The following is an 18828-nucleotide window of genomic DNA, read 5'->3' as shown; positions in this document are numbered from 1 at the left end:
AGGATTCAACTAGTCTTCTCGTTTTGTTAGTGTGTTTTTTCTGCTTGTAGATGTAAAAAATAAACGCTTTATAATGAAAAAAAATCAAGCATTTGTTGTGGTAATGGTTTAATGGGGCACAGACAGTCAAATAGCGCATTTTAATCTTCTCGGTTAACTGACAATTGTCGGCTAATGACTGTGGGTTGTCGGTCAAGAAAAATTATGATTTTCGACATCCCTAGTTCCCAACCTTTTTTACGCCGCAGACCGGTTTCCAACAATATTGTTGCGGCTGGAATTTAAGGACCAATGGACATTAAACACATAGTGCGTCGTTCATATACGTTTTGGATATTAAATTGCCTGCACGCTGCATACTTTCCTCGCATCAACATATAAAGACATTGCAACTCACCAATCACTTTCTGTAGGGGAACTCACTCCACGCTCCCTCTGTGGGAGCCCTGGGCTTGTGCAACAAGACGGTCCACTTCCATCGAGGAGAGATGTGATGAGGATGTTGGAAATGGAAGCAACGTTTTCAGTGCTTTTGTGGCTGTTTCAAGATATTCAGCCTGGACTTTGCTCCAGAATGCTGTTATGTTATGTCACACATACTTTTCAGCCCACCGTCTTTTGCAAGCAACTCGTCCAAGTTGAAAACTTTTATTTTTTATTTAAATTTTTTTTTACAGTCTGATCCCTTTGTGTTATCATTCTCGTTAGGTCAGGTCTCCTGTTATCTCCCCCACCTCTTCTGATTTTTTTTTTATTAATAACCAAAGAATCAAGTGACGTTTCTCAAGCTTGTTCGCTACAACTCACACATATCTAATAAATTATTTTGGACAGTGCCAGCAGGACCGTCTGATGGCATGTGTGTGTTGTGGTTATGACGCGTGACAGGGCTGAGGAAAGGTGCAGGCTGGCAGCACCACAGACAGATCATGCCAGTTAAATGTAATTACTGCACGAATCGCCAATCTCTCTCTCTTTTCTCCCTCTTTCTCTCTCCCTGCCGAATCATATCATTTCCACGTGGCTTGGCAGCGACACTGCTTTGTGGACCAGCACCAGTCTGAGGGTTCTGTGGGTTGGGAGCCACTGCTCTATTTAGGTGCATTTACCACCCAGTGCACCTTTTTCCTCACTCTGGATCTCACCCACCAGCGTCCCTCACCCACTGCTCAACTGCTGCCAAAGACAGGCAGACTGACTGACACCTAGGGGGGAGGCAGAGAGAGTGGGAGAGGTGATTGAGAGTTGACAGTGAAGGAGACCCAAGGGTGAGATGGTGTGTGGGGGGGGGATGATATTAATATAACTGAAACTGATGGAAGAATAAAGTATGAGCACCTATAAAAAGACTACCGTAATGCCTCCCCCAGACCTGACGAGAACGATTGTGGCCAAGATTCCCCCCTCCCGACTTTCTCGGGGATGCTCCCGATTTGAGCCTCGTCGGGAACGATAATCTGCCCAAATGATCCTGTTGTGTCTGTGTGTGTGTGTGTGGGGGGGGGGGGGTGTTCAAAGACTCCTGTTGACTTGTCGGGCTCTTCCCCGATTGTGAATCGGGCATATCAAACATGTTTGATATTTACAACTCGACAGGCGATGGAATCTTGAGGAGAACGCGTCACCAACCGGAGCGGGCGGGGGGGAGTCTCACAGAAAATTGTAAAATAGCAACGTTGGGCTGCACATGACGCATGCTCCACAGTGGTGCTGAAAAAGTCTGCAGGCTGCAGAGAGAGAGAGCGCGCAGAAAGGAACAGAATTGGCACCAAAAACACGCACACACAGGTCTCCATACACACTCCACAACACACACAGCTCTCCATACACACTCCACAACACACACAGCTCTCCATACACACTCCACAACACGAGATCTCCGCCCAACACTTTTCTCCACTCCATATTAACGCACAAGTCTCACTGCGAAGTTGCCTATGCATTCCGACGCACTTTTAACAAGTCCATATTTTCGGCAATGTGATTCGGGGGCAGCGGGCAGCGGGGCTGTAATAGGCTACAATTCTCTGCTCTGAAGTCACGTTTAATCACTCGAGTTTCTGCGAGATCCCAAGTCCTCCGAGGTGACAATCTTCAGCGTAATTGTCAAAAGTGTGTGGGGTTGCGTTACAACGGTAGCGATTGTGTGTGCGTTCCAAGATTGAAATGTTAGAAAATTGGTTATCTCTGTCGTGAGGTTATCAAGATTTGTATCATCTTCAAGGATTTGAAAATCTTTAGGTGTGTGGGAGGCATAACAAACATAAATTCACACATTTTTAGTTGAACCACCAAATAATTGATTTCATGTTTTGATGCCATGTCCATTTTCACATAACGTATTTGTCTCCGCTGTCAACTTACAGGCAATGTACACAAGATGCGTTACGGCTGCATTGCGGATCCGGTAAAACTGCCGGATTGATTCTCGCCCATGTTAATAGTTGGGCAATACATGCGGTACGGAAAAATTACGCACTATTTTTGTCGGATCCCGCATACGTCTGACAGATTACATGAGCGTGGGTCTGTTCGCAGCCGTACCGGAGCCGTACCGCATCTGTTCCAGAGATGGTGTACATTAGCCTGAAGGGTGGGATAATATAAGATACTAGCAATAGCACATAGCGCGCGAGATCCCACCCACTGCACGTCGCATACGTAGCTCGGCAGCTATGGGGCATCATCACTGATGACATCATCACAGATGACATCACTGATTACATCACCACTGAACTTAGAGCCTCAGCCAGGAAGGATGACATCACTAATAACATCATCACTGATGACATCAGATCATTAGATAATTAGGGCAATCACCTAATTACGGGTGCTCTTTACACTCCATGAAAGTTTCAGCCCGATCGCACGTAAAACGGCATAGCTGTGGCCGGCCAAAATTAAATTGAAACTAACATTGCCCACTTGCTCCCTTTTTAATATAGAAGATTATCATCTATCGAGATAATAAACACTCAAGAATTGTATTGTGGTGAATTTCCATTAATCGTGTATAATAATAAGTGAATATTGTCACATGAGAGTGAATATCGTCCCAAGTCACACGTGACTTGAAAAAGCTGTCCAACTTAGCTCACGAACAAGTCAGTCTTATTGATTTCCAATTGCCATTTGCCACAAGGGGGTGTGCGCGTCTTTCCAGTCAATCGTCGTCAATGTGGCTGAAGCCGGCTGGGCTTGTATCCTGCAGTTAAAAAAGTTAAAGTGGAAATATTATGGGTTCAAAAATAAGGAATAGAAAGACGAGGTTGCCACCTGCAGAACCTGCTGGAGGAAGTTGTCGGCCCTGAGGGCCAACACCTCCAATATTTGTTTCTTAACTAAATGTACATGCCAAGTAAAGTGATTCCAGTATGTTTTAGTGCCATATTAAGAGTTTTAAGCATATTTTGATGATTATCATGATAATATCCTTAATCGCGATTATTTTGGATAGGATGATTGTGACATGAAATTTGTCCCACCCCTACTGTCAACAGACTGGAAAAAGTAAAGAAATAATAACTTGCTAACTTCACTGTGTCCTCCAATTATACCTGCAGCTGTGCCGAGATTGAGAGGGAAGGGGTGCTTGGCAAGGTTCTTGAAGGAAAAACATAAGTCACAGGTTAATCAGTATGTACATTATCAGTATGGCAATTGTGTCACGATGTATGTCTCTATAAATTGCAGAGATGACACGCACACGCACAGCGGTGGCACATGGCCCCATCCCTTCCTGGAAAACGATTTCTCCGAGATGGAGCTCATTATCTTGGCTTGGTTAGCAGAGGAAGAGAGGTCAACTCAATCTGAATCTCACTATATGCTGGGTCAACTGAAAACGCATTCAATTACAAAGATTTAAAAATATGTATTAGAAGACAAACTGCTTGCCGGAAATGAGCGCATATGAATTCATGCAATTGGTTTTGGTCTGTGAGAAGAAGTAGCACTAGTCTAAGAATGAAGGTCACTCCATATAAAATAGATGCACTGTACATGTGCTGTCTGTGTATTTGCAGGATACTCACTAGCACTGCTTCTACCAGTCTGTCTTGATAGTATTACATAACTCCTAATCCTCACCATTCTACAGTCTGTAGACAGCAGAAACCTACAGTATGCATTTAGAAGCTGAATACTACAGCAGTTTGGTAATGAAACAATGGTGTAATAATGCTTTTGACTATGAAGAGCTGACCCCTTGTTGGTCAGTGTTCTTTTGCACAGCTAGTCTAGAGTTGCAGCTTGTAAACATTTAGTTAAAGCTGTGTTTGCTAAGTTCAACGTGCCAGCTGCAGCCCTAAAGTGTTTGTAGCCTCCACGCTCTCTCCCCCTCAGCCTCCACACACTCTCCCCCTCAGCCTCCACGCTCTCTCCCCCTCAGCCTCCACACACTCTCCCCCTCAGCCTCCACGCTCTCTCCCTCTCAGCCTCCACACTCTCTCCCCCTCAGCCTCCACGCTCTCTCCCCCTCAGCCTCCACGCTCTCTCCCCCTCAGCCTCCACGCTCTCTCCCCCTCAGCCTCCACACTCTCTCCCCCTCAGCCTCTACACTCTCTCCCCCTCAGCCTCCACACTCTCCCCCTCAGCCTCCACTCTCTCCCCCTCAGCCTCCACACTCTCTCCCCCTCAGCCTCCACTCTCTCCCCCTCAGCCTCCACTCTCTCCCCCTCAGCCTCCACACACTCTCCCCCTCAGCCTCCACACACTCTCCCCCTCAGCCTCCACACTCTCCCCCTCAGCCTCCATGCTCTCTCCCCCTCGGCCTCCACACACTCTCCCCCTCAGCCTCCACGCTCTCTCCCCCTCAGCCTCCACACTCTCTCCCCCTCGGCCTCCACGCTCTCTCCCCCTCAGCCTCCACGCTCTCTCCCCCTCAGCCTCCACGCTCTCTCCCCCTCAGCCTCCACGCTCTCTCCCCCTCAGCCTCCACGCTCTCTCCCCCTCAGCCTCCACGCTCTCTCCCCCTCAGCCTCCACGCTCTCTCCCTCTCAGCCTCCACGCTCTCTCCCCCTCAGCCTCCACACTCTCTCCCCCTCAGCCTCCACGCTCTCTCCCCCTCGGCCTCCACGCTCTCGCCCCCTCAGCCTCCACACTCTCGCCCCCTCAGCCTCCACACTTTCTCCCTCTCATCCACCCCACACTCTCCCCCTCAGCCTCCACACTTTCTCCCTCTCATCCACCCCACACTCTCCCCCTCAGCCTCCACACTCCCTCAGCCTCCACACTCTCCCCCTCAGCCTCCACACCCCCCCCCCCCTCCACACTCTCTCCCCCTCAGCCTCCACACTCCCTCCCCCTCAGCCTCCACACCCTCCCCCCCCGGCCTCCACACTCTCTCCCCTCAGCCTACACACTCTCCCCCTCGGCCTCCACACTCTCTCCCGCTCAGTCCCACACACTCCCCCTCGGCCTCCACACTCTCTCCCCCTCAGTCCCACACACTCCCCCCCGGCCTCCACACTCTCTCCCCCTCAGTCCCACACACTCCCCCTCGGCCTCCACTCTCTCCCCCTCATCCTCCACACTCTCTCTCCCTCAGCCTCTCTCCCCCTCAGTCTCTCTCCCTCTCATCCGCCCACACTCCCCCACACTCTCTCCCCCTCAGCCTCCAGCCACAAATGCTGCAGGCCTTACAAGGAGTTAGCAGATGAGACTAGAGAAAGAGGTGTGTGTGTGTGTGTGTGTGTGTGTGTGTGTGTGTGTGTGTGTGTGTGTGTGTGTGACAAGGTTCTGGGATTAAAAATTATTTCAGGGCAACTGTGTATCTGTTTGCAGAGAAATGTGTGAAACTGCTTTTGTGTTTGTGATGAAGAGAGAGTGAGTGTGTGTCAAAGACAGAGCAAGCGGTGGCAAGTGTGTGGGAGGAGAAACGGTCCGCTGTTGGGTTGAGGAGGAGCATGTGTGTGTGAGAGAGTTGAGGGGGCAGGCTGTATTTCATCAGGTGCATGGCTCACCCAGGATCACAGATTAAACCGTTACATCTTTTTCCACAGGGCCCGGCTGCCCCGGAGCCTGAGCTCAACCGAGGGAAAGGAGGGGAACCAAGCATGATGGAAAGAGTTGGGGTGGTGGTGGTGACACCAGGGCGATACAAGACAGCAGCACTGTGAAATTAAATGTTTGATAGTCCTGATGGTCTTTATTAAATTAAATTAATTAAATTAAATGTTTGATAGTCCTGATGGTCTTTATTAAATTCAATTAATTCAATTAAATGTTTGATAGTCCTGATGGTCTTTATTAAATTAAATTAATTAAATTAAATGTTTGATAGTCCTGATGGTTAGGGGTAGGGTTAGACCGCAGCGCTGTGAAATTAAATGTTTGATAGTCCTGATGGTCTTTCTTGTAGGCGGTGCACCGCAGATGATACACCAGGCCGATGATGATGATGCATGTGCCATATGGTGGATTGACGTGGGTGTGGCCTTCAGGCAACCTCGAAGAATACCTCGTTCTCACTTTCTCACAGTGATCAGATAAGATTGATATCCTAGTGTAGATTGACCCAGATGTTTATCTAGGTGTAAGTGAGTGAGTCATGTAGCATGGTACAGGTGTAAGTGAGTGAGTCATGTAGCATGGTACAGGTGTAAGTGAGTGAGTCATGTAGCATGGTACAGGTGTAAGTGAGTGAGTCATGTAGCATGGTACAGGTGTGAGTGAGTGAGTCATGTAGCATGGTACAGGTGTAAGTGAGTGAGTCATGTAGCATGGTACAGGTGTAAGTGAGTGAGTCATGTAGCATGGTACAGGTGTAAGTGGGTGAGTCATGTAGCATGGTACAGGTGTGAGTGAGTCATGTAGCATGGTACAGGTGTAAGTGAGTGAGTCATGTAGCATGGTACAGGTGTAAGTGAGTGAGTCATGTAGCATGGTACAGGTGTAAGTGAGTGAGTCATGTAGCATGGTACAGGTGTAAGTGAGTGAGTCATGTAGCATGGTACAGGTGTAATTGAGTGAGTCATGTAGCATGGTACAGGTGTAAGTGAGTCAGTCATGTAGCATGGTACAGGTGTAAGTGAGTGAGTCATGTAGCATGGTACAGGTGTAAGTGAGTGAGTCATGTAGCATGGTACAGGTGTAATTGAGTGAGTCATGTAGCATGGTACAGGTGTAATTGAGTGAGTCATGTAGCATGGTACATGTGTGAGTGAGTCATGTAGCATGGTACAGGTGTGAGTGAGTCATGTAGCATGGTACAGGTGTAAGTGAGTGAGTCATGTAGCATGGTACATGTGTAAGTGAGTGAGTCATGTAGCATGGTACAGGTGTAATTGAGTGAGTCATGTAGCATGGTACAGGTGTAAGTGAGTGAGTCATGTAGCATGGTACAGGTGTAATTGAGTGAGTCATGTAGCATGGTACAGGTGTAATTGAGTGAGTCATGTAGCATGGTACAGGTGTAAGTGAGTGAGTCATGTAGCATGGTACAGGTGTAATTGAGTGAGTCATGTAGCATGGTACAGGTGTAATTGAGTGAGTCATGTAGCATGGTACAGGTGTAAGTGAGTGAGTCATGTAGCATGGTACAGGTGTGAGTGAGTGAGTCATGTAGCATGGTACAGGTGTGAGTGAGTGAGTCATGTAGCATGGTACAGGTGTAATTGAGTGAGTCATGTAGCATGGTACAGGTGTAATTGAGTGAGTCATGTAGCATGGTACAGGTGTAAGTGAGTGAGGCATGTAGCATGGTACAGGTGTAAGTGAGTGAGGCATGTAGCATGGTACAGGTGTAAGTGAGTGAGTCATGTAGCATGGTACAGGTGTAAGTGAGTGAGTCATGTAGCATGGTACAGGTGTAATTGAGTGAGTCATGTAGCATGGTACAGGTGTAAGTGAGTGAGTCATGTAGCATGGTACAGGTGTAAGTGGGTGAGTCATGTAGCATGGTACAGGTGTAATTGAGTGAGTCATGTAGCATGGTACAGGTGTAAGTGAGTGAGTCATGTAGCATGGTACAGGTGTAAGTGAGTGAGTCATGTAGCATGGTACAGGTGTAATTGAGTGAGTCATGTAGCATGGTACAGGTGTAAGTGTCATGTAGCATGGTACAGGTGTAATTGAGTGAGTCATGTAGCATGGTACAGGTGTAAGTGAGTGAGTCATGTAGCATGGTACAGGTGTAAGTGAGTGAGTCATGTAGCATGGTACAGGTGTAAGTGGGTGAGTCATGTAGCATGGTACAGGTGTAAGTGAGTGACTCATGTAGCATGGTACACGTGTAATTGAGTGAGTCATGTAGCATGGTACAGGTGTAAGTGAGTGAGTCATGTAGCATGGTACAGGTGTAAGTGAGTGAGTCATGTAGCATGGTACAGGTGTAAGTGAGTGAGGCATGTAGCATGGTACAGGTGTAAGTGAGTGAGTCATGTAGCATGGTACAGGTGTAAGTGAGTGAGTCATGTAGCATGGTACAGGTGTAAGTGAGTGAGTCATGTAGCATGGTACAGGTGTAAGTGAGTGAGTCATGTAGCATGGTACAGGTGTAAGTGAGTGAGTCATGTAGCATGGTACAGGTGTAAGTGAGTGAGTCATGTAGCATGGTACAGGTGTAAGTGAGTGAGGCATGTAGCATGGTACAGGTGTAAGTGAGTTAGTCATGTAGCATGGTACAGGTGTAAGTGAGTGAGGCATGTAGCATGGTACAGGTGTAAGTGAGTGACTCATGTAGCATGGTACAGATGTGAGTGAGTCATGTAGCATGGTACAGGTGTAAGTGAGTCATGTAGCATGGTCCAGGTGTAAGTGAGTGAGTCATGTATCTTGCTACAGGGAGAACACTAATGTTGTGTATGAGAGTTTGGAGGGAAATGATTGCGTGCAGTCAGGTAAGTCGTAGATCGATCAGGGCGTTGGTGACTCTAGATATGAACCGAGCTCTTACATACCCAAGTAATCTTTCCTTGGGGTCTTCCTAGAGAGACACCGAGTGCCGACACACTTCCTGTACCATAGCCGGGTGAACCCAAGCAGGAAGTCAAGGATATCTTCCCCTCTGCATTTATTTTCACTAACAATGTATTTATCTTTTCAGCCGTCCCGTCTCCTCACCGCTCTTCTCTACAATATCTTCTCTTTTTTCTTTTTCCTTCCGACTCCATTTTTTTCTTTCTTTCTGTGTCCCTCATCTCTCCTTGTCTCTTCTCTCCAGCACCGTTCCACCCAGGATGTCCCACATGGAAGCCCTGTCCTGGTCCACTTCTATAAATACTTTCAGATGATCTTGGCCATCAGTGTCTCCTCCTTCTCCTCCTCTCCTCAGGGCATCCGCAGGTTCTTTAAAAGTCTAAAGCAGTTCTTAAACCAAAGCAGTCTGTTATTATAAATGGTTAAATGAGGCCCGTAAGTCTTAAACAAAGCCTCAAACACGGAGAATAATTCAGAGCTATTACTGCTATTATTTTCTCAAAATAAATTTTTGTTCAATAGTTGGATGTTATGGGAGAGGATTATACATGTAGTACAAGTAGTGGATTATACATGTGCAATGGGAATTTAAAGGATGGGTTTACCGATGGGGAATCTGAATATATATTAATTCTTAAAAAATCTTAAATTTCGAATCCGTTGAAATTTTTGAAATTGCTTGTTCACAGCCAGAGAAAAAAATAATAAGATTTTTTAAGAATTAATATATATTCATATTCCCCATCGGTAAACCCATCCTTTAATTGATCTGAATCAAACATTGAAGTGTCGATAATGAGCAATTGGAAGTAGGCAGTAACTTGCATCTTGAACCTGCAACTTAGGTGGAAGAAATATATACAATGAAATTCAATTAAATTCATGAGTCAGTTCAATGATTGATGGGGCATTTTCACAGACCTATTCAGCCCAAATTACTTTTCGAGTGCACATTGCTTGCAAATACGGGTGCAAATGTCTTTCTAACGGGCATTAGAAAGGTGTTAAAAAGTAATAAATTTAAGTTAAGAAACATACAGATCCGTTTTTTTTGTTCTGCTCAGGACACGCCGAGCCATTTAAATGCTCAGGACACCCCGGGCCATTTAAATGCTCAGGACACGCCGGGCCATTTAAATGCTCAGGACACGCCGGGCCATTTAAATGCTCAGGACACGCCGAGCCATTTAAATGCTCAGGACACGCCGAGCCATTTAAATGCTCAGGACACGCCGGGCCATTTAAAGGATGGGTTTTCCGTGGGGAATATGAATATATATTAAATCTCACGCCCCTAAGGTTTTCGAATCCGTTGAAATTTTTGAAATTGGATATTCACTGCCAGAGATATCAAGCATCTCTCACATATTTTTTGGGCCAGCCGACGCGTTTCGCGTCATCTGGCCTAAGTCCGCCTTGCGGAAGTCGTGCACCTATGAACTACAACTGTTGTTGGCCATGGTCCCGCCTCTAGAGGTCCTCCACGCCCCTTCAGAGGCCTTGACCAAAACAAAAACGCAGCCATCTTGTCAACCGCCTAGCCTGCTGTAGCTAATATTAGCTTCCCATAGTTCCTTGCAAAGAGACCATTATCTCGGGAACGGAAGCACTAATCGACACGGGACTGGCGGCATTGGAAAGCTCGTCAAATTTTACATCTAGTAGTAGGTGGGTTGAAGTAACGAAATCAACGCTGAGCAATGTACCCGTTTTTACACATTTTTACAGAAAATAGTTACAACATCAGATGCGCGTAACTCCTACGAAAATGCCTTAAAATGCATGAAATTTTTTTTATGAAGACATCTCCCGACATATATACTACCGTTTACATTTGGTGCAATTTGGAGGCAATTTTATTTTCGATTTATTTCTTGTTCTTTGTATATTTTATTGTCGAAGCCTTCTTCTTCTTCTTCTTTGAGTTTTATGGCGGTTGGCAAACATATATGTGCATTACCGCCACCTACTGGAGTTTGATATCAGCCAAATGCCTGAGGGGTGGGCATAAAAACGAAGGCCACGCGAGCCCAGTGCATTGTGGGAAATGTAGTATTTCGAGTCCCCGCACCCGCACCTCCCCCCCACCACCCCCCCCCACACACAGAGTGGATTTCGGTTGATATCTCTGTGAGTAAACCTCCAATTTCAAAAATTTCAACGGATTCGAAAACCTTAGGGGCGTGAGATTTAATATATATTCATATTCCCCACGGAAAACCCATCCTTTAAATGCGCAGGACATGCCGGGCCATTTAAATGCTCAGGACACGCCGGGCCATTTAAATGCTCAGGACTCGCCGGGCCATTTAAATGCTCAGGACTCGCCGGGCCATTTAAATGCTCAGTCAGGACACGCCGGGCCATTTAAATGCTCAGGACACGCCGAGCCATTTAAATGCTCAGGACACGCCGGGCCATTTAAATGCTCAGGACACGCCGGGCCATTTAAATGCTCAGGACACGCCGGGCCATTTAAATGCTCAGGACTCGCCGGGCCATTTAAATGCTCAGTCAGGACACGCCGGGCCATTTAAATGCTCAGGACACGCCGAGCCATTTAAATGCTCAGGACACGCCGAGCCATTTAAATGCTCAGGACACGCCGAGCCATTTAAATGCTCAGGACACGCCGGGCCATTTAAATGCTCAGGACACGCCGAGCCATTTAAATGCTCAGGACACGCCGGGCCATTTAAATGCTCAGGACACGCCGGGCCATTTAAATGCTCAGGACACGCCGGGCCATTTAAATGCTCAGGACACGCCGGGCCATTTAAATGCTCAGGACACGCCGGGCCATTTAAATGCTCAGGACACGCCGAGCCATTTAAATGCTCAGGACACGCCGGGCCATTTAAATGCTCAGGACACGCCGGGCCATTTAAATGCTCAGGACACGCCGGGCCATTTAAATGCTCAGGACACGCCGGGCCATTTAAATGCTCAGGACACGCCGGGCCATTTAAATGCTCAGGACACGCCGGGCCATTTAAATGCTCAGGACACGCCGGGCCATTTAAATGCTCAGGACACGCCGGGCCATTTAAATGCTCAGGACACGCCGGGCCATTTAAATGCTCAGGACACGCCGGGCCATTTAAATGCTCAGGACACGCCGGGCCATTTAAATGCTCAGGACACGCCGGGCCATTTAAATGCTCAGTCAGGACATGCCGGGCCATTTAAATGCTCAGGACACGCCGGGCCATTTAAATGCTCAGGACACGCCGAACCATTTAAATGCTCAGGACACGCCGGGCCATTTAAATGCTGAGTCAGGACATGCCGGGCCATTTAAATGCTCAGGACATGCCGGGCCATTTAAATGCTAATCCTGGTCACCACACTATTTACTGGCTATTAAAGACTAATGGAGTTGTTGTAGTTTGCCTCTCCTGGGGAAAGCTGAGGTGTTGTTTGAGGACATTGTGTGTGTGTGTGTGTGTGTGTGTGTGTGTGTGTGTGTGGGTGTGTGTGTGTGTGTGTGCACGTGTGTGTGTTTGCGCGTGTGTGTGTTTGCGCGTGTGTGTGTGTGTGTGCGTGCGTGCGTGCGTGCGTGTGTGTGTGTGTGTGTGTGTGTGTGTGTGTGTGTGCGCGTGTGTGTGCGCGCGCGCGTGTGCGTGTTTGTTTGTGTACCTGTGTGTGTTTGTAAGGGACCTGGGTTTTGCTTGCTCTGCCTTTGTCCTGTGTATCCGGTGCATGCTTGCTGTGTTTGTGACTGATGTCAAGGTGAGCAGTCAATGCCAGCTTGACTACATGCACACATTTCCCCTTTGCCGTCATCCAAAAACCATCTAAAATGGTCTTTCCGATTGCCCAAATAGTAGGCTTGTTTGCTGGTTTAGTTAGGAAATGTATTTAAGCACAATAGATAGTATGAAGATGTGCCAGTCTCTTTGAAAGGCTGAAGGGAGCTAAAGACTCCAGACATGTTGCTGTCATCAAGAGACAAAGCTTGGATCTGCTGTACGGAGTGGCTCGGAGACAAACACTTCAGATGGGCTTTTGCCAAGGCAGGAGAGGGAGGGGGAGAGAATGAACAAAGAGCCTTGGAGAGTGCTGTTGCTTTGTTAGCACAATGCTGAAGGGTTTACCGCCCACCTAAAACTAACTTTGGGTTACTCTGCATAAATCAATACAGAAAATACTTGTGTGTAATTGTGCGTGTGTAATAGTAAAGTGACTCTGCTAATTAATTCAGGAACTTGTCAGATAAATGTACAGCTCCTATGGGTGTGCATTTTCTTTTTCAGCAGTATGCAGGTGCATCTTTCCGTCTGCATTCATATGCTACACAGCAGAAGTACCACTATACGCTAGCGCTTTTCCAACACCGCTGTGAGACAGACCCACACCGATTGCGCCCACTTCCTCAGAAGTGTGTGTGTGTGTGTGTGTGTGTGCACGTGTGCACATGAAACCGTTTGAAGTCCTAACGGGCGTAAGAGACAAAGGGGTGGTGTCTTGATTGAAGCTGGAGATGGCTCCTCCACTGAAGGCATCATCCCAGGCATCAGAGGCCCGCCGAGAGCGGTCCTACAGTATGCTGCGCATGCTGAGTGTGCGTGTGAGAGGACTTCACATATTACTTACTTATAGTTTCTATAAGGCTGAGTTACACACACACACACACACACACACACACACACACTCACTACTTCAAACTCAGTCACGTTCACCTTCAAATATATACTGCATACACCCAGACTCTCTCAATCTTTACATACTTTTCATCCCCCCCCCCCTCTGAGCGAGTATGTAGAGATAAAAGAGGTCTCACAGCGCCTTTGTACCAATCCCACCCCGAGCTAATCCACTCCCTACTCAAAGTCCATCTGAAAACCTCCCAAGGTCCATGTCAAGGGCTCCCAAAGACCCAATGCCAACTCAGGCAGCTGGTTATACAGCAGCCCTTTACTCACTCAGGATTGTCACCCCCCTCCGATGTCCAATTGTCCATTTAGTGCTTATGCTAGTGTAGTTTGCTAATCTGTAGTGTGCCACTGATGTGCCTCAGTGTAATTGTATGGCTAACGTTTAAACCATTTTGACCTGGACCTATTAAGAGGGATGAACAGGATGCTTGATCTGCCATTGGTTGTCGGGGGCACCGGGGGTCTAGGGAATTGTGGATACAAGAATATTCATCCGTTTCATTAATATTTCAGCTGCAGCTTTTCTTTTTTTTTCAAATTGGAAACTAGATCCAATTATGTCTCTTCCTGTTCTGTGTTGACTTACCAAGCCAAATAAAGTGAAAACTAATCAGGGAATCTCACTGTTCTTTTGATTGGCTGCTGTGCTGACCCTTGACCCCTTCCTTTCGTGTTGTCTTGTTCCAGGTATTGAATGTCCGCGCGGGTCCAGGAACGCGCCGGGAGGGATGCAGATGGCTGAACCCTTCAGCGACGAGGCCATGCTGTTTACCAAAGAGCTGGTGCTGCAGAGGGAGGTAAGCACTACTCTGCTTTCCTCATTTCCCATTATTTCAGCGCCCATTCCCATGTTTTTAGCTGTGAAAGTTTTGCCATTTTGGCATCTACAGTACTGCTATATATATACAGTATATATATATATATATATATATATATATATTGGGGGTGTCAATGGTTACACAAACGTGTACTTGGGACCTTCTGCCAGCGTGTAAACATTTAACAATTTTTTTTACCGCTTTTGCGCTATATAACTGTTAGAGGGCACTGTCGCCATTCAACTACCTCCCATAGATTCATAGTTGGTACCAGGTAGATCATGGGTTCATGTGGTTTTAACGACTGAGCCAAATGCTAGTTTTTAATGGAGACTGCACCTTTTCTCTGCCTCAGGAAACCTACCCTCAATGGTAAGGAAGCATCATTAGGATACAGCAGCACTTGGATACAAGTGGCTAACGTTAGCTCCATCCGTTTACAACAGTGGTTTTCACTACAACGTTAGCAAGTAAATTACGTTACATAACAGCTACATTACCATTTTCAGCGAATCCCAGCTGCTGGGCGATCTGAAGCCATATATTGTCCTTCATTTCGTTGTTGAGGTAGGCTAGTCCTTGTGGGGCAGCATTATCACCTCTAAACAGTTTATTTTTTGATAAGAAATGAATGATTCCTAAAACACTGTAAAATCATTGTCAAATCTTTATTTAAAAGGGGAGGGAAATAGGTGTAATTGGTTATTTTATTTATATATATATATATATACTGTATATATATATATATATAGGGGGTGTCACCGTGTACATGGAAGACCGGATACTAAATCATATCCGTTTAGAATATATATATATATACTGTATACAGTATATACTGTATACTTTGCTTTTAAGAGCAGATTCTGACTACTTCATAAAGCGGCAATCACTTTGGATTTGAAGAACCGCATGTCCCTCATGGTTTTTGCCGTATTTGGCACTCAGTTGGTCTTATTTTGATGGTTTTCTTACAACACAGTCCCTCACCATGGCCAGTGTTCAAACCCACTCAATTCATGCAGTAACAGTATTATGCAAAACGAGCCAGTGTCAGGCAAAAAAAGGCGTCAATCATGCTTCCCCGCTATAATTAATCAACACTCTTTCCTGTCCCTCCTCAATTTCTTCTGTTGTACAAAAAGTGTGTGCAAAACACCATCGAAAAAACAACAAAACTCACATGCTCTTCCAATGACCTTCCAACAGTTTGTTTCTGACCATCAGCTGTTTTATCTCTCATTGATAAATGCAAAGTCCAGAGGACCAAATCTTCAATCTACTATTTGATCAAGACAGAGATCTTATCGAGTTAGGGCCACTGACTTTATGAGCTGATTTCAAGCTCATTTATTTCATCTTTTACGCCCAGATGAGCTTTATTTTATTGTAGTGCTAAAAGTTCTGAATGGGAAAATGTACCCATAGCCTGACAAAACCTCCCTGGGTACTGCCACAGTGTTCAGGACATCTGTTATTGTCAGTGAAAGAGCTCCAAAAAGTCTTGCCATGATATTTGACTGTTGCCTCAGTTATTTGTAGCTTTCGTTGCAATTTGTACAGAAAACCAGGCCAAACTGGCCAACAGCCCATGGAGCATATTGTGTGTGAATTCTGTGTTTGGCTGGGTTTTTCTCTCTTTCCTTTTCCCCCCTCTTTCTCAGATTCTCAATCCAGTTTATGGAAAGCTCACCTGATAGTGGATCAGTGCTCCTGGGCTTTAGAAAACTCCGTCCACTGTGTGTCTCTTCATTCACATGCTAATAGCTTTTTATAGGAAGCAGTGAACGGACCAAAGCCATGATGGAACTAGCTATAATCCTGGGACCACTTATCCAGGCCACACACACACCGTCTCTCTCTCTCTCTCTCTCTCTCTCTCTCTCTCTCTCTCTCTCTCTCTCACACACACACACACACACACTCCCCCTCTCCATTCCTATCTCAGTTTAAAAGGCTTTTTGCGTAGGGTGGCTGATTCCCCTCTCCTGGTGTTTAATTGTCATGGAAATGTGGCCTTGGCTAGTGTTGGAGGCGGACTTGTGTGTGTGTGTGTGTGTAGTACTTGTGTCTGTGCGGTGAGCCTGTGCGGTGAGCCTGTGCGGATCGAGGATGCTTTGGCTGTGAAATAATTTATGCCAGCAACAGGGGACTTTGACTGACAGGGATGCACACCCTCGTTCATGACTCAGTGCAGAGGTGCTGTGGCAGGGACACACTGATTTTAAATTTTTTGCTCTTTTTTTTGCAGATACACGTACGCTAGCTCGCAAGTGCATAATTAAGCATCTTCATAACGCTTGCACACCTGCTCTGTTACACTCACTTTAGTCTCTCTCATACACAAATTAAATTATGCGGCGTAATACACACAGTCTCATGTGCACGGACGCACACACACACTCATGTGCACGGACAACACACTCGTGCATGGACACACACACTCATGTGCACTGACACACACACACACACACACACACACTCATGTGCAGTGACGCACACACTCATGTGCATGGATGCACACACTCATGTGCACTGACGCACACACACACTCATGTGCACATACGCACACACACTCATGTGCACGGACACACACACGCATGTGCACTGACACACACACTCATGTGCACGGACACACACACACCCCTCATACGGACACACACACCCCTCGTGCACGGACGCACACACTCATGTGCACTGACACACACACACCCCTCATGTGCATGGATGCACACACTCTCATGTGCACGGACACACACACACCCCTCATGTGCACAGAGGCACACACTCATGTGCATGGACGCACACACACTCTCATGTGCACAGAGGCACACACTCATGTGCACTGACACACACACACCCCTCATGTGCATGGATGCACACACACTCATGTGCACTGACACACACACACCCCTCATGTGCACAGAGGCACACACTCATGTGCACTGACACACACACACCCCTCATGTGCACAGAGGCACACACTCATGTGCATGGACGCACACACACTCTCATGTGCACTGACACACACACACTCATGTGCGCGGATGCACACACACCCCTCATGTGCACGGACGCACATATACTCCCTTGCCGCTCATCGGCGGCATCAGCACATTTTTCACAGGTAGGCAGGACAGAGCCATAATGATTTCAGGGCCCAGTGCGGGGGCTGGCTGGATTGCTGCTCCGACGTAGTGTTGTGGGCTAATATGAACACACACACATGCCCACATTCATGTACACTAAAACGCACAGACGCACACGCACACACACACACACACACACACACACACACACACACGACCAGTCACTTTCCCAAACACTGAGTTCAGGCAAAATCATTACCCAGAGGACATTAGCTAGTCGAAAGTCCTTCAGCTCAAAGTCAGTTTGGGTGTCATTCTTTCCATTCACCTGCATTGTTAAGATGCGCGCTGAGCAAATTGGAACATTGGTGGGAGAAAAACAAGTGACAGCTTTGAGACACACACACACACACACACACACACACACACACACACACACACACACAAACACTTCTAGCGTGAAGAAAAGTCTGATAGTGTAGCACAGGGGTTCCCAAACTTAAGTATGCCGCGGCCCACTTTGAAATCTGAAAGTCTTCCTGGGCCCACCCAACCCTTTAATCACAACTCTGATCAACACACGAGACTAAGATGATGTATTTCACTATATGTTTTTTACATTATATATTTTTTATTTCATTAACAGAGCATGTGAACTAACTAATAATCCATCCATATACAAAAACATTTCGGCAAAATACCCAAAAGCACATTTGCTCCCCCCTTACTCATCAATTTGCATGCATAACACATTTGTTGAGACAAAATGTGATGAGCAACAACAGAAGAAATCAATCCACAAGCTATTAATGCTAGGCTGTGAAAAATGCTACCTTATCTGTAAAGGGGAGACTCGTGGGTGCCCATTGGAATAATTTTCATTCAGATAAATTGAGCTGAGAAGTCAAGGAACCCCTTTGAAATAGTTTTCCCTCGCCCAAGTTTAACCTACGTTTAGAGCGTTATTTACCCCCCCCCCCTCCCCTTAGCAATGGATGCCTTAGGTCTTCTAGTTTCTTCTGATAACAGGATCTCCACTGTAGCTTTAAAAATGACCCTGCTACAGCCATTTAATTACCCACAAAAATCGAGAAGTGTCCAAGAGTGTTGGCAGACCACTCGCGGCCCACCTGCAGTACCTCCACGGCCCACTAGTGGCCGCGGACCACAGTTTGGGAATCACTGGTGTAACATAAAGCATGGTTGACTCTGAAGCAGGATAGCATTGCATGCAATGAGATGGTGTAGGAAAAGTGCTGGAGCTCGGGATGGGAATCGAGAACTAGGGATGCAGGCGACTAGTCGGTTAAATGGTTAAACGTCTGCTACCCTCAAGTCAAGTCAAGT

The 18828-nt window shown here is 46.7% G+C and overlaps 1 protein-coding gene across 1 annotated transcript in view; it reads left to right on the top strand.

The window, feature by feature from the left end:
• Positions 1-18828, top strand: part of snd1 (staphylococcal nuclease and tudor domain containing 1) — a 400387-nt gene that overhangs the window by 145568 nt on the left and 235991 nt on the right. The window contains exon 16 of the mRNA XM_083657501.1: positions 14265-14374. Within this exon, the coding sequence (XP_083513627.1) occupies positions 14265-14374 (110 nt within the window). The remainder of the gene's footprint in view (positions 1-14264; positions 14375-18828) is intronic.

Source organism: Poromitra crassiceps (assembly GCF_964638095.1).
Source record: "Poromitra crassiceps genome assembly, chromosome: 2".
NCBI lineage: Eukaryota > Metazoa > Chordata > Actinopteri > Beryciformes > Melamphaidae > Poromitra > Poromitra crassiceps.
The sequence above is the reverse complement of the archived record's forward strand: the minus strand, read 5'-3'. Positions and strand labels throughout refer to the sequence as shown.